Source organism: Bison bison, unplaced genomic scaffold (genome assembly GCF_000754665.1).
Source record: "Bison bison bison isolate TAMUID 2011002044 unplaced genomic scaffold, Bison_UMD1.0 scf7180017864301, whole genome shotgun sequence".
Lineage (NCBI taxonomy): Eukaryota > Metazoa > Chordata > Mammalia > Artiodactyla > Bovidae > Bison > Bison bison.
In genome coordinates, this window is record NW_011494873.1 from 1,791,488 (window position 1) to 1,808,373 (window position 16,886).

Sequence of the window (16,886 nt, forward strand, 5' to 3'; positions counted from 1 at the left end):
GGGGTGGGGGCTGGGGGTGGGGAGCAGATGCTGCAGCCCACCAAGGGGTGCAGGGTAGAGATGACAAAGGGAGGGGCACAAAGGGAGTGGACCCCTTACACCTCCATGCCCGGTAGGTGCTTGGGCCAGGGGTGGGGTGAGGTGGGCTGGGCATCTGGAGTTCATCAGGAAGATGGTGGCCCCTGCATCACAGGCCTCCTGGGAGCCACCTGCCTCTCGGTATTTCACTGATCCTGTCCCATCCAGTGGAATGCGGTGGAAAGAGCATGGCTCTGGGCACCAGTGGCTCCAGCTTCAGATTCTGCCTGTCTGGTTTCCCAGCTGTGTGATCTTGGCCAGTCTTTTATCTGCCTCTGAGCCCAGTTTCATCCTTGTGAAAACAGAACAGTAACTGAACGGTGGTGTGCCGTGAGTATTAAACGAGCTAATATGTGTGAAAGGCCCCAGCATAGTGTCTGGCACCAGCTGGGTGCCCAGAACTGGGACGTCTCCTTGGATTAGCAAGACCAGCTTTTGTGTGGGCCTTACAGTATACCAGGACTTCCCAGGTGTGTCAGTGGTAAAGAATCCACCCGCCAGGGTAGGAGATGTGGGTTAGATCCCTGGGTCGGGAAGATCCGCTCGGGTAGGACATGGCAACCCACTCTAGTATTCTTCTCTGGAAAATTTCATGGGCCGAGGGGCCTGGCGGGTTACAGTCCATGGGGTCTGAGAGTCGGACCCCACTGAGCGACTGAGCACCACAGAATGTACCAGGGACTGCCAAGCGTCTTGCACACACGTTTATTCCTCACAGCAAGGCTGTGAAGTAGACTCTGCCGCTGTTCCTGGGACTTTAAAAGAACTCAGTAAACGTTATGGTAATAACAGTAAGCGTAGCGGACAGTCAGTCACTGGGCGTGTATGATTTTCTGAGGTTGTGTCCCCGTCCTCCGTCTGGAAAAACAGCGGGTGAAGAAGGGAAAGCCCCCTGTAGGAGGTCAGCCAGCCCGTGGGTGGCAGAGCTAGGACCCTGGGAGCCTGGAGGTCTGTCGCGCAGTCTCGCTGTCTTGCCCCGGCAGGGCCTGTGCTTTGTGCTAGCCCCCGAGACACAGAGGAGTGACGCACACCCCTGGCCCAGGGCAGCCGGCAGCTTTGCACCGATCCTCACACACGCCTGTGAAGTCGCTGGAACCACCAGCCCCCTTTTTCTCCTTTTCTCCCTCCCCTTTCCTTTCCTCTCTCCTCCTTTTTCTTCAGGTATGTGTGTAACATACAGTGGGCCGATTTCTAGCCTCGGTTGGCCTGTCAGAGTCAGTCCAGCTGGTAGCGGTTAGCTCGACTTGGCAGGCGCCTGTGAGTGGTGCTGGGGGCGGGCCCGCGGCACTGGAAGGCATGGCAGGAGCCCAGGGTCCCTGGAACATTTTCCCGGGACGTGGAAGGTAGCTGTGTTGACCTCATCGGGCGGGCGGACAGGTGATTGAACCGTGTTTATCTGCAGCCCCAGGCCCTTCCGAAAGGTGCCTGGGAGCAGCCAGCCCCAGCCTTATGTAACCAGGCTGGCCCCCAGCTCTCAGCCCAGCGAGTTTCCCAGTCCCTCCCCAGTCCTTTGGCCGGTTTGTCCAGGGTTGGTACTTCAGCCCTGGAGAGGCCTTCCAGAGCCTCGGGGGTGAGCTCACCTTGGCGCCACACCTGGGCTGCACCTCACTCTGCACTGAGGTCACCTCCGGAGGATTGCCAGGGGGTGACATCATCCCACAGGCCCTCAGTGACGTGCAGGGGCCCCGCCTCCCAGGTAGGAGCGGGGAGTAGCTTCAAGAAAGAGTCTTACACAGCTGGGAAGGGAAGCAGGGGGCTCTCCCTCTGTGACGTTCTCTTAATCACCCAGCGACCTTATTACTCAGCAACCCTGTGGGGCTGCGAATTATAGAAATGGGGCACTGAGGGCTTGAGAAGGAGCATTTGGCTCGTAAGCTCCTGTGGTCCTGATCACCCCCCTGCCACTGGCTCACTTGTTCCTGCTGATCACTTATGCGGGCCAAGCCCAGCCCTGTGCCCTCTCTCACACCCGGTGGCTTCAGAGGGCCAGGGCCCCCTTCAGTTTCGCCCTTGACCCTGGATGCTGAGGGTGGGGAGGGGAGGCAGTGTAAGCCCTGGAGAGCCTGGCAGAAGGCAGGCCTGAGTTGGGGCTCCACCTTGACCGACTCACTGGGGAAGGGGCTCACCTTCTCTGAGCCTCAGTTTCCTGGTTCTGGAATGGAGATCAAGGACCCCCTGGTGGTCCAGTGGTTAGGACTCCACACTTCCACTTCAAGGGGCACGGGTCAGGAAACTAAGATCCCACATGCTGCGTGACATGGCCAAAAAAGAGAATGAAATGGAGATCAGAATATTTCCCAGGAGCAGATGGGATCACGTGAACGTGTATAGACCTGTTTGGGCCTTTCCTGGCTTAATGGGCTGCAGGCCCAGCCATCTGAAGGCTAAGCCAGGCCTATTGCTCTCTCATCTCTGAGCACATCCTTGTGACTCCCAAGGAAACAGGCCCCAGGTATCTTTCCAAGCCTACCTTTTCTTGTTAATTGAACATCAGCGACATTGCACCAGGAGCTAGGGACACAAAGACAGGGTCTTAGTAAAAATGAAGTACCTTTGTCCCAGCCTGACTCATTCTTTCCCAAAGAAGTGATCATTCACAAGGCTTTAGAGTCCAGCTGTTTGGAGCCAACAGTCCTTTATGTTACAGCCTGTGGACAGGACCCACAGGACCTGACTTTATGTTTAAAATAACCATAGCCTGGCTGCCTCACGCACTGTCCATTAGGCTGGTCTCTGGATTTGGTGCTCTCTCCCTGTGGGGAGTGACCTGGGAATCAGAGGTGGGCTTCAGCCACAGCCACCTGGTGTCCACTCAGGAGGTCATCGAGGATGTCTCCAATTCACGTTGAGCTCGGCACAGCCGTATGGAACTTGGTGTTTTTCCTTCCCCAGTAGTCCTGGGCTCTCTCTTTCAGGGGCTCCCAGCCTAACACGTGGTTCCAGAAAAAAACGCAGCCATCTGCTAACACGCCTCCGTCCACCCATCCCCATGCCCCGTCCATTGGCAAGTCCTGGCTGCTCTGCACCCTGTACGCTGCATCTCTCCCTCCTCTCCATCTTCCTGGACACCGGGTCCAGGCTGCCACCTCTGACCACAACAGCAGCCTCCCAGGTCTCCCTGGTGTACAGGGACCCCTTGGGCCATCCTTGAATCTGCCCGAGGGATCCTGTGCCAGCCAGACCACACTGCTGTGCTTGGGATCCAGTGTGAAGGCCTCCTGTAGCCTCGTGCCCGCCTAACCTGGCCTCTGCCCCTTCTCTGACTGCATCACGCCCATTTCCCTTTGCTTTGCAGCCATGGCGACCTTCATGCATTTCCCCAAACGACCCCTGCCCTCCCTGCTTCCAGGTTTCTGCACAGGTTGTCCCAACGACTCTCCCTCCCTCTTTGCCAGGACAGCCTCTTCATCCTTCAGACCTCATCTCTCATCTCCTCAGACACCTTCCCAACTCACTCTCCCCAGGGGTCCATCACCCTGTGAGTCCCTCCTGCAGCACCCCAAAGCTTTCCATCAAAGCAGTCATCATAGTTGGGGTGACGTGTTTATTTAGGAGGCAAACAGTGTCTCAGCTCAGTGAAGGCAGTTGTTGGTTATTCAGTTACTAAGTCGTGTCTGACTCTTTGCGACCCCACAGACTGCAGCGTGCCAGTCTGTCCTTCACTGTCTCCTGAAATTTGCTCAAACTAATGTCCATTGAGTTGGTAATGCCATCCAACTATGCCATCCAGCCATCTCATCCTCTGTCACCCCCTTCTCCTCCTGCTCTCGATCTTTCCCAACATCCAGGGTCCTTTGGATCAGGTGGCCAAAGTATTGGAGCTTTAGCATCAGTTCTTCCAATGAATATTCAGGGTTGATTTCCTTTAGGATTGACTGGTTTGATCTCCTTGCTGTCCGAGGGACTCCCAAGAGTCTTCTTCAGCACCACAGTTTGAGAGCATCAGTTCTTCGGCACTCAGCCTTCTTTATGGTCCAACATGACTACTGGAAAAATCATAGCTTTGACTATGTGGGCTTTTGTTGGCAAATTGGCTTTTTAATACGCTGTCTAGGTTGTCATAGCTTTTCTTCCAGGGAGCAAATGTCATAAATGAAGGAAGGGACCTTGTCTATCCAATTCCTCACTCTCTCAGTACATGTTCAAAAAGTATCGGTTGAAGGATTTTCCTTAAGGGTTCAGTGGCTAAGACTTCATGCTTCCAATGCAGGGCACCCAGGTTCAACCCCTGGTCAGGGCACTAGATCCCACATCCCGCAACTAAGATTTCTCATGCCACAGATAAAGATCCCACATGCTGCAGCAAAGATCAGATATCCCAAGTGCTGCACCTAGGGCCTGGCACAGCCAAATCAACAAGTAAATACTTGTTAATAAAAGAACAGCTGGTGATCAAATAGGTCAGCGCACACTGAACACTTAGCATCTTGCCAGCAGGTCCCAATGTGGTGCTGTTGTCCCCGACAGCAAGGTGGCCTAGCTGTCCATGGAGCTACCTGCCCCACACTGCCTCCCCGCCCCACCCAGAGATTCAGGTCCCTGTCCCCGAAAGCAGCAAGTATGTTACCTTACAAAGGTAAAAGGAACTTTACAGATGTGATTATGTCAAGGGTCTGGAGATGGGAGATGATCTTGGGTTATCGGGTGGATGGAATCACGAGAGTCCTCACAAGAGGGACAGAGGAGATCAGAGAGAAGAGCACCCCTGTGGCTGGCATGGAAGGTAGAGGAAGGAGCCAGGAGCCGAGGCCTCTGGAAGCTGGAAACTGGTTCTCCCTGGAAGGAGTACAGCCCCACAGACCCATCTCAGACTTCTGACCTCCAAAAGTAGAAGAGAATAAATGTGTGTTGTTTTAACCCATTAGGTTTGTGATAGTTTGTAACAGCAGACACAGGAGAGGGATCTATGTGCTAGTCATGTCTTGGACGTGATGCCTGGCCCAGGGCCTTGTGAGAGCTGGGGAGAGGATGGGCACCCAGAGACTGCCCCACTTGAGGGAGTCAGAGGAGCTCGAGGAGGAGGGAGTCTGGACCTGTGTGCCTGTCGGTGTCAGGCCCTGATCCCTAATATGGTCTGATTTCACATTTAAATTTTCAGGACACCCCATGAACAGTGGGTGGGGTACCCCCGTTTAATCGATGGGTTCACAGAGGTGAAGTTATCTACCTGAGTTCCATAAAGAAGTGGCAGGATCACAAGTGGAAAATGAATCGTCTGACTCTGAAAACCATGCTCTTTCCACCATCCTGTCCAGTCCCCCTCCCCTCCTTCTGAGTGGTGAGGCCCAAATTTGGAGAATGCCATGGAGATGGGTTGTAATTCCCAAGGTGGTTCTCTTGGCAAATAATCCACCTGCAATGCAGGAGACTGCCTGCAGCACAGGAGACCCGGGTTTGGTCCCTGGGTCAGGAAAATCCCCTGGAGAAGGAAATGGCAATCCACTCCACTATTCTTGTCTGGAAAACCCCATGGACAGAGGAGCCTGGTGGGCTCTGATCCATGGGGTCACAAGAGTTGGACACGACTTTGCAACTAAGCCACAACCACATATGGAGATGGGAGCCTGGATCCCCTGTGCCCGGGCAGGCCCAGGCTTCCCCCAGCTGGGAGTCCAGGTTATCAGAGCCATGGTCACCAAGTGAAGTGTCCCTGGCTGTCCCCTGCAGCCAGGATGGGTCCCCCCGTCTCATCAAGGCTCCCGTACTTGTCTCCCGCAGCGTGAACGAGCTGTACGTCGATGACCCGGACAAGGACAGCGGGGGCAAGATTGACGTCAGCCTGAACATCAGTCTCCCCAATTTGCACTGCGAATGTGAGTATTCCCAGGACCCTTCTGCTTCTCAAGACACCACCTGTAGACAGTGCCGTGTGTGCAGAAGTGGTGAGATAAGTCAGGACATTAGGTGGATGGCAAGCTGCGAATAAGGAGCAGCAGGAATCTCTCCCTGCCTACTTTTCGTGGGGAGGATGTCGTGCACGGGGGAATTAAAAAACTATATCTAAGAAACTGCCAACACTTTACCTCTAGAGAGTAGCCAGGTTGAGGTAGGGGTAAGGTGTTTCTGAGGTCAAGTTCCCAAGAAGCAAAGCCTAGATGTTTCGTAAGTGATTGAGTGAGAGAGGGCTCCCAGGAGGAGCCTGTAAGGGCATGAGGGAGGCGAGACGACAGGCAGAGGTGTGTGTTCAGCGGACGTCTGATGGCAGCCTGGTCCCACGGGGAGCTGTGGTGTGTGAATGACGTCGTGGTTTGTCCCTCCTGGCAGCAAGGGGGCTGGCCTGTTGTTATCCATGGTCTTGGCTGATGGCTACAGAGTAGTGTGCGGGGAGGGCCGGAGGCCACGTAACCTCCCAGGCAATCCCAGGCATGGAGACCTCCAGCTACCCAGGAGGAGTCACCTGGAACAGGGTGAGCGCAGAGTTATTAGCCATGGGAAAATCCCCTTTTACTGTGCACTCCTTTATGTGTCTGTGGTGGGTGGGGGGCACTTTTCTGGCTTTTGTTTGTTTCTTTAGTATACGTGCTGCCAAAGTGAGCACTTTATAAAAAAATTTGTTTCAAAACCAAGAGAATGAATTACCTGTATAAAACAAAGCTCTTTGGGATTCTGGTTTAGGAATCAGATTCTAGCTCCTTTGCTTACTGAAACCGTGTGGCCCTGGCTAAGATGACCCCTCCCGGCCTCATTTCGTCAACTGTAAAACAGGCAGAGTGCTATCTCTTTTAAAAAATCCATATTATGTATTTATGGCTGTGCTGGATCTTCACTGCAGCGCTCGGGCTCCGTCTGCTTGTGGCCAGCGGGGCTTCTTTCTAGCTGCGGTGCACAGGCTTCTTACTGCAGTGGCTTCTCCCGTTTTAGAGCACAGGCTCTAGGCGCACAGGCTCAGGAGTTGAGGCGCCCAGGCTCTGAAGCTCAGGCTCAGTAGTTGAGGCGCCCGGGCTCTGAAGCTCAGGCTCAGGAGTTGAGGCGCACGGGCTCTGAAGCTCAGGCTCATGAGTTGAGGCGCCCGGGCTTTAACTGTCCCTCGGCGCGTGGGATCCTCCCAGACCAGGGGCTGAACCCGCGTCCCCTGCGTTGGCAGGCAGATTCTTTACCACTCGCCCTCAGGGAAGCCCAGCGTGGTGCTGTCTCCGGCTTGTTGTTGGAGGCTCTGAGGAACTGGTTCCTAGATCTGTTCATGAGCAGGCTGGGTTCCCAGCTGCCCCTCTGCCCAGCCTGGCGCTGACCCTGTGCAGACCCTCCTTCTCCTCCCACTCCCTCCCTTCCTCCTGAAGGGCAGACCGTTGGGTGGGTCTGAGATAGGGAGAGATTCAACCCTGTTATTGCTTTTGGTGAGAATTACATCACAGTGTTGAATCCACAGTGGGCCCCGAGCCAGGGAACCTGTTGAAATGGGTTGGTTTTATTTTTATTTTTTCTCTTTCTCTTAGAAAAATACTTGGTCTGGCAGCTTCTCATTCGGGAGTTGGCCATGTCTCTGGAACAAGGAAATTCTTAGGCCGAGGACTGGGACCAGCAGGGCAGGGCTGGGAGGAGAGGTGGTTCTAGGCTGGGTTCCAGCCCAGGAGGGGCTGAGTGACCTCAAGCTGCTGGTTGAGCTGACCCACGGGGCCCTCCCCACCCCGCCAGAGCCCCACACTCAGACTTTCCTTTAAGGAACGTCAGATTTGTGTTATAGAAAAAAAAATGCACGCTCATCATTGTACCTTTGGAAAATCTGGAGCAGCAGAGAGAGAAGAAATCGCCCATAATTCCACTCCCGATGACAACATCAGTTGACATTTGACGCCGCTCCATCCTGCTGGCCTTCCGTCCCTGAGCTTCTAAACATGGCTGAGATCATGCTGCCTGTGCAATCTCATATCCTGCTTTCAGAAATAATATTTTTCTGTTACACAACTAATAACAGGGATACTTTTTTTAAAAAAGGTAATGAGTTCAAAATACAGAAGTAACATTAAAAAAAAGTAAAAGAAGTAAGTTCATCCCACAAGCCAGCCACCTGGAGGAATCCTCTGTCAGCAGCTGGGACCCCTCCTCCCACCCCTGTGTGTCTGTCTGTCTGTCTGCAGACATAGGTCATGTTTGGTGGTGGTTTTTTTTTTTTTTAACATAATTGGGACCAGACTACAGGGGACCTTTCTGAGATTTCTTGTTTTTTCCGTTTGTATCTTGGGGCTCTTCTTATATTACTCATGATATTGGTAAAATAATAAGCACAGCTGCTGTTGATTCAGCCCTTACTCGGGGCCAGGCCGTGTCCCTAATCCCTTGGTTGTGTGAGTGCACTAAGATGAGGTGTTCTCGCAGAGAGGCCAGAGTCTGGATCCAGACTCTGTGGGTTTCTAAGTGCCATTGTTTGTTAGCTGTGAGATCTCAGGCGAGTTACTTAACCTCTCTGTGCCTCAGTGTCCCCCAGTGTAGGGTGGGTCTGATGATAATATCTTCCCCACAGGGGTGTTCAGAGGGTGTCTTTTCATGGAAAAGGCACTTGGAAGAGGGTCTAGCCCATAGTCAGTTCTGTTTTAACTAGGATAGAGCAAGCAACGGAAGCACAGAGAGGTTAGCTAACTTGCTCAAGGTGCCGTGGCCAGTAGGGGCAGAGCCAGGAACCCCAGACAGGACAGGACACCCCCAGAGCTCAGGCTGCCTCTCCCCACATATGGATTGAGCTTTTCCCTCGCACCCTCTGCACAGTGTCCTAGAGGGGGCTGTGCCATTGACCAGTCCCCCGTTGGTGGGCAGTTGGGTTGCTTCCGATCGTCATGATTTCCAACCAGGTTGGCCGGAGCCTTGCAACACGTCTCAATGCCTGTGTGTCTGGGGAATGAGCTCCCTGGGGGTGGAACTGCTGAATCAAACGGAGACCTGCTTGTGTTTCCTTTAATCTGAACATTACGACATCAGCATTTCCCACATACTACAGACCCGGGAGCATCATTTTTAATAGTGCGTCGCACTCCCTTCTATGGATGAGCCCTCTTGTCCTTCCGTCCCCCACTGAGGAATGCAGGGTTCTTCCCATTTTTCCTTTTTATAGTCGTCAGCTCACTGAAAATTGCTTCCAGCAGCTCTTTCTCTGTATCACAACCTGCTTTCTTAGCTTTCCTCTCAAGGCGATCTCTGCATCTCCATAGTTTACACGGATCCTGCGCTTGCTACTTAGACCATCTCAGGGAATACAGTTGGCCTGAGCCTGCCCATTTTGCACATTGGGAAGCTGAGTCATAGTAGGTGATGGGGAGTCACATTGGAGCCAGGACCAGGACTCCAGGCCCCAGATCTCCCCTTTAACCTGGAAACTCAGAAAAGTGCCCATTCTCCTAGAGGGCAGGAACAGGCACTGGGTAAAGGAAGGTGTGAGTCGTGAATGAATGACTGCCTGACCCTGAATGATGCCCAGGGAACGCAGAGACTGTCTGAGACTTAGTAAGTGCTGACGTCCATTAGGTACTTGCCACCTACTGAGCACTAGGCCCCATTGTAAGCATTTTTAACACATACTAATTATCTGATCCTTGTGATTCTCCAAGGAAGCCTTAATTATTATCCCTTCCTCCCCCACTCCCCATTCACAGGGAAGGAAACCAAGACATGAGAGGTGAAGTGCCTTAGCCAAGGTTGCAAGCTGGGAAAAGGCCAGACCAGGATTAAGACACCTTCTAAGCCTGGCCCTCCGCCGCCCCCCTGCAGCCTCGAAGCTAGCAGAGTCCTCACCCCTGCACCCCCTGACTCTCTCGCTTGCGGTGGTCGTGGCGGGGGACAGGAACGCTGTGTGCCGCCTCTCTCTGGCTCCAGCCATCCCTGTCTCCTCCTCTCTGTGGCTCTAGACTGTGAGCTCCTGGATGGCTGGGGGCCCTGCCTGGCCATCTAGTGGATGCATGAGGGGTCCCTGTTTCTCTGGGTGTTCATGACTCTTTTCTCCTTGCCCCCTGCAGTGGTCGGGCTTGACATCCAGGATGAGATGGGCAGGCATGAAGTGGGGCACATCGACAACTCGATGAAGATCCCGCTGAACAACGGGGTGGGTTGCCGCTTCGAGGGGCAGTTCAGCATCAACAAGGTAGGAGACCCTGCCTGGTCCCCTCTCGCCTGTTCCCCATCCCACCATCCCCTTCCTCCCTGGAAACTGGATGGTGGAGCTGTGCACCCACTCGCCCTCCCTCCCCAGGCCCCTGGCAAGCTCAGGACCAGCATCAAGGTACCTGGCAGTTCTTGCTGAGAATCTTGAGTGGGGGTTTCAGGCTCCCTGAGGTTTGGAACCCCACCTGGCTGGTTGAGGAAGGAGATACTCTTCTCCCCAGCGTGGAAGGAGTGGGTGGTGAGAAGACGGTGGGATTGGCAGCCCTGAACCTGAGTGTGCCTCCTTGTCCTACCCTCTCTTGGCCAAGCAAAGGTCTCCAGGTCACTCGAGCCATCTTAACCTCAGTTTTTAAATCTTTGGGCTGAGGGTGTGATGATAATCATATGACCCCATTCACTCCACAAAGTCTTTGTGATGATTAAATGAGCTGTTACACATTCATTCATTCAAAACACTTTCATGGAGCACCTGCTGTGTTCCGGGGTGGGCTGTCGGCTCTGGGCAGTGCCTGGACTAGGTGGGCAGTGTTCCTGCACTGGTGGGGCTTCCGTTCTAGTGGAGGAGGGCAGACAGTGTGCAAACTAAAAAGCATTTCAGTGGGTGGTAAGTGCTGTGATGAGGGGTAAAGCAGGGGAGGCATGAGAGTGGATGGGTTTGAAAATACCTAGTCAGCTCCAAAGGGTCATTCAGGTATCGATGTTGTTCTGTCACTAAAACCGGGAGCTTCAGGTCCTAAGTTAAAGTTGTCAGCACGGTGCATTTGGGAAAGCCGGGGAACCCTGGAGGCGGCCAGCATTCTCCTGGGCTTTTTGTGTGTTATTGCAGTGGAGCAACAGCTGTGAGGTGGCAGCTTTTTACACACGAGGAAACAGACCCAGAGAGGTTAACTGTCTCAGCCAAGGTTGCACAGCTGTCTCCATGTCCCCCAGCTCTCCTTCCCAGTCCCAGACAGACTGAGCCACTGGCTTTTTTTTCCATGGTGCTGTGTCTTCATAGTGGCACACGGACTTCTCTAGTTGTGTAGGCTCTCTAGTTGCACGGGCCTGCAGAGGCTCCAGAGTGCAGTGGCTCAGCAGTTACACTGCATTGGCTTAGTTGCCCCGAAGCACGTGGGATCTCAGTTTCCCGACCAGGGATCAAAGCCAAGTCCCCGGCCTTGGAAAGTGGGTTCTTAACCACTGGACCACCAGGGAAGTTGTTGAGCCCCTGGTTTCTGCCTGCCCTCCTGCAGCCTCTGCTCAGATGCCCTTCTTCCTGCCATCTCAATTAGAGGTTGCAAACTCACTGACCACACCCAGCCCCAAAACAAGTTACATTTGCCCTGTAACAGCGTTCGGATCCATCAGAGCCAATATCAAAGACTGGGCGTCCAGATCTCTGGCTTTTATTTTTTTAATAAAGTTTTTATTATTAAAAAATTTCAAATATAGAAAAGGAGAAGGAAACTATAACCCCCATACACACATTCCCATCACCCTGCTTTGAGAACTGTCAACATCTGGACAATCTTGTTTTGTCCATGCCTCCTCCACTCTCCAACTCACTCACTCTAGATTATTTAATATAGACATTCATTATATCATTATATCTGTAAATAATTCAGTATTTATATAAATACTTCAGTGTGACTAAAACCAAGTATTCTTTTTAGCATAGTCCCAATGCCATCATTACGCCTAAAAAATAATCTCTTATTATCATCAAACATCCACTTGGTGTCCAAATTCCTCCAATTTTCTAAAAAAATGTATTTTTCTGTTATATGTTCAAAACAATAATGACAAGGTTCACATACTGCCTTGTGTTTGGTTTGGTTAATGTTTCTTAAATCTTTCTAATCTATACTCTGTATATATGTATGTCTTTACATTTACCTTTTTTCCAGCTTTATTGAGGTATAATTAACAAAGTTAAATTGTATATATTTAAGTGTACGGCATGATGTTTTCATTTAGTCCAGTTTTTTTTTAAACATGGCTGCTCATTAGAAATGCTTCTGGAGCTTTGGAGAAGAATAGCAATACCTGGGCATTTGTGTTTTTAAAAAAACGTCAAAGTAATCCTGTTATGCATCTGGATTTTAAAAAGTAGACCCAGATTTTTCTATTAAATGGTAGTTTTAATCATAAAGAATTCTCTTATTTTCTGTTGACCAATCATGATACAAATGGTATTAAGTGAATGATAGTTACATAATCACAATAGTAAAAGATGTTTATCGGTTTTCACAATCAATACCAAGACAAAAAACAAAAGATAATTATGATTGCAAGACATAATGGGATCATGATTAACCTAACAATATAAAATCATTACGTACAGCTGGGAGGTTAAGTAGAGTGAAGTGGCAAGTGGCGGTGCATACATGAACACGTTCTCATCCACTCAGCCAGTCTGCGATTTTGGTTGGTACACTAAATCCATTTACAGTTAAGATAATTATCGACACGTATGATTCTATTATCATTTTCTTAATTGTTTTGGGTTTATTTTGGGAAGGTCTTTTTCTTCTCTTGTGTTTCCTGCCTAGAGGAGTTCCTTTAGTATTTGTTGTAAAGCTATTTTTTGGGTGCTGAATTCTCTTAACTTTTGCTTGTCTGAAAAGTTTTTGATTTCTCATCAAATCTGAGCAAGAGTCTTGTTGGGTAGAGTATTCGTGGTTGTAGGTTCTTCCCTTTCTTCACTTTAAATACACCATGCTCTTCCCTTCTGGCTTGTTCGGTTTCTGTTGAGAAATCAACTGATAACCTGATGGGAGTTCCCTTGTATGTTATTTGTCGTTTTTCACTTGTTGCTTTTAATATTTTGTCTTTGTCTCTAGTTTTCATCATTTTTGATTACTGTGTGTCTCTGTGTGTTCCTCCTTCGGTGTATCCTGCCCAAAACTCTCTGCTTCCTGGACTTGGTTTGCTATTTGCTTTCCCATATTAGGGAAGTTTTCAGCTGTTATTTCTTCATATATTTTCTCAGGTCCTTTCTCTGTTTCTTCTCCTTCCAGGATTCCTATAACGCAAATGTTGGTGCATTTAACGTTGTTCCAGAGGTCTCCTTGGCTGTCCTCATTTTTTTTTTTCCATTCTTTTTTATATATTCTGTTCTGGGGCAGTGGTTTCCACCTTTCTGTTCTCCAGGTCACTTATCCGTTTTTGTGCCTCAGTTATTCTGCTATCGATTCCTTCCAGTATATTGTTAATCTCTGTTTGTTTGTTTGTTCTTTAGTTCTTCTAGGTCTTTGATAAACATTTCTTGCATCTTCTTAATCTTTGCCTCTATTCTTTTTTCAAGATCCTGGATTATCTTCACTATCATTATTCTGAATTCTTTTTCTGGAAGGTTGCATATCTTTACTTCATTTGGTTGTTTTTCTGGGGCTTTATTTTATCCCTTCATTTGGTACAAAACCCTTTGCTTTTTCATCCTGGTTTACTTTCTGTCATGTGGTTTTGTTTCTAGCCTCTGCGGGATTGTGGTTCTTGCTTCTTCTGTCTGCCCTCTGTTAGATGAGGCTAACAGGCTTGTATAAGCTTTTTGATGGGAGGAACTGGTGGTGAGAAAAACTAGGTCTTGTTCTGGTGGGCAGGGCCATGCTCAGTAAAACTTTAATTCAGTTGTCTGCTGATGGGTGGGTTGCTCTCCCTTCCTGGTGGTTGGCCTGAGGCACAGGCTCTATGGTAGGGTTAATGGCAACCTCCAAGAGGATCTACGCCAAGCGACCCCTTCCAGGACTGCTGCTGCCTGTGCCCTTGTCCCCTCGGCGAGCCATTGCCAACACACACCTCCACAGGAGACCCTCCAAAATTAGGGGGTGGGTCTGGTTCAGTCTCCTGTGAGGTCACTGCTCCTTTACCCCGAGTCTCGGTGCACAGAAGATTTTGTCTGCTCTCTAAGACTGGAGTCTGTTTTCCCCAGTCCTGTGGAAATCCTGTAATCAAATCCCACTGGCCTTCAGAGTTAAACTCCCTGGGGATTCCCAGTCCCTTTGCAGATTCCCAGATTGGGAACCCTGACATGAGACTCAGAACCTTCACAACAGTGTAAGAACCTCTTTGGTATTATTGTTCTCTAGATTCTGAGTCTCCTACCCATTTGATTTTATTGTGATTGTACCCCTCCTCCCATCTTGTTGCGGCTGCTTCTTTGTCTTTGGACATGGGGTACCTATTTTTGGTGGGGTCTAGCACCCTCCTGTCAATGGTTGTTCAGATTTCTGGCTTTTAAAAGTCGCACTGAGCCTGAGTCTCATTGGAAACAACCACCTGGAGCTAAAGCCCCGCTTAGTGTGCCCCCTAGTGTGCCCCCCTTCATGTGCCTCCCTTCATGTGCCCCCCCTTGGTGTGCCCTGCTTAGTGTGTGCCCCCTTAGCATGCCCCCTTAGCGTGCTCCCCTTAGCGTGCCCCCCTTCGTGTGCCCCCCTTCATGTGCCCTCCTTTGTGTGCCCTCCTTGGTGTGCCCCCTTGGCGTGCCCTCCTTCCTGCAGTCCCGGCTGGATGACTGGGAGGCTCAGCTCAGATGCTGGGGATAATTGGACCTGTCTCTCTCTCCATGTGGTCTCTCCATGTGGATTTCTTGCATCACAGCTCAGGTCTCTTTAAATGCTAAAGCACAGACTATCACTTCTGCCACATTTTGTGGGTTAATGGGAGTTAGCTGCCAGCCCAGGTTCTGCAGTGGAAATACGGAAGGACTGGGAGAAATACTCAAGGGTGTGCGTGCTGGGAGGTGTGGCTCAGGGCTCCCTTTGTTGATCAGCTACCACACAGGGTCTTGGCTGTGCCCTGTGACTTGGATCTATGGTGCGTGTGTCGGGGCCCATTTGAAGGTTTTAAGCAGGAAAGCAGTGTAGTTGATTTATGCTTTAGAATTGCACTATCCAGTACAGTAGCCTACAGCTCCATTTAAATTAACTATTTGTAAATTGAGTAAAATTCAGTCCCCTGGTCTCCCTTGCCACATTGCAAGCGCTCCATAGCCACATGTGGCTAGTGGCTACCATATTAGTGCAGATATGAAACATTTCCATCATCAGGGAATGTTCTCCTGGACAGCAGACCTTTAGAAAGGTCACCTGGGCATCTACACGGAGGTAGACAGGAGGGGGCCAAGAGCAGAGGTCACAGGCGATGCTTGTGGCAGTGGTATTGGAGAGAAGGGTCCAGACCAGGGAGGTGGCATCAACAAGACTTACTGATCAATTGGTTGTGGGTGGTGAGGGCGAGAATGGAATCAAAGAAACCTCCTGGGCTTTTGTCTCGACAGCCAGGCGATCCCGTTTTCTATGTATGGAAGCATGGAAAAGCATGGATTCTGTGGGAGTGGGGGCTGGGACTCAGTCCGTCAATTCTGGACACACGTCCTTTAGGATTCTCACAGGAGACGTTAAATTGGAAGTGGAGGGGGTGCTTCTGGAGCTCGTTGGAGAGCTCTGGGCTGGAGATATAAATGTGGGAGTCATCTGTAAACAGATGATGGCTGTTGTAGGTCTATGTCAGCGCCCCTCAAAGTGGGGTCCCCAAGTTACAACAGCATGGAGGGACCCAGATAGTTATCATACCAAGGGAGGCAAGTCAGAAAGAGAAAGACAGGTACTGTATGATGTCGCTTATATGCAGAATCTAAAATATGACCCAAACTTATCTAAAAACAGAAGCAGACTCACAGACAGAACAGACTTGTGCTTGCCAAGGGGGAGGGAGGGGTGGACTGGGAGTTTAGGGTTAGCAGTGAAAACTATTGCAGATAGAATGGATAAACAGCAAGGTCCTACTGGATAGCACAGGGAACTATATTCAGTATCCTGTGATTAAACCATAAGGGAAGAGGATATGAAAAAGAATGTATGTATGTATAATTGAGTCACTTTGCGATGCAGCAGAAATTAATACAACATTGTTAATCAACTGTATGTCAACAAATAAATAAAGTGGGTCCCCCAGCAAGAGCAGAGCAACCCAGAACCTGTCAGGAATGCAGATTCTCAGGCCCCACATCAGACCTACTGAATGTGTGTTGTAACAAGCCCTCCAGGGAGTCCTGATGCCACTCATGTTTGAGAATCGTTGGTCTAAGCTAGATCACCTAGGGAGAGGTGTAGAGTGTTCTAAACCTGGGGTCCACAGACGTCCCAGGAATGCAGATCAAATTTGAGGAGTCTGTGAACCTGGATGGAAGAAAAAAAATGACATGTTTACTTTTATAAGTGCTAAACTCCGACTCAGCACTCTCTTCTATGCTGAACGTAGGCAATAAGCCATAGTAGCAGTAGCAGCACCCATGACCTGGTCACCAATAGAAATTACTATGCATATATCACATTAAAATTGTCACAGATCATTTTGAGATGCTGTTTACACTCATCACAGTTTTGAAATTACAGTCATTAGTTGGCCTGCGACCAGGTCTTGTTGTTTGCTGCATTAATAAAGAGGCATGTGCAAATGTTTGATCTATTTTTGTTACTGTTTAAAATATTATTTCTTTACTCTATGATTCTATATGTTTTATGCATTTGAAACACTTGAAGCAATTAAAATGTATATGTTGGCAGACTGACGAAGGGTTCATGGCACCAAAAATATAAAGATGCAGTTTGAGGACCGACTTCTGGTGCCCACCAGCGTTTAGAAGTGGGCAGGAAAGGCAGAAGGAGCGGCCAGATAGGCAGGAGGAAACCAGGGCTGAGTGGGCCCTGAAGTCTGAAAGAGAACATCAGCAAAGAGGGGGG

At 50.2% G+C, this 16,886-nt stretch overlaps 1 protein-coding gene across 2 annotated transcripts in view; it reads left to right on the top strand.

Moving 5' to 3' along the window:
* The window catches only part of ERGIC1 (endoplasmic reticulum-golgi intermediate compartment (ERGIC) 1), a 113,206-nt gene that overhangs the window by 66,732 nt on the left and 29,588 nt on the right, over window positions 1-16,886 (top strand). For both annotated transcript variants that reach the window (XM_010851295.1, XM_010851294.1), the window contains 2 exons: window positions 5,797-5,891; window positions 10,020-10,144. In XM_010851295.1, the coding sequence (XP_010849597.1) occupies window positions 5,797-5,891; window positions 10,020-10,144 (220 nt within the window). The remainder of the gene's footprint in view (window positions 1-5,796; window positions 5,892-10,019; window positions 10,145-16,886) is intronic.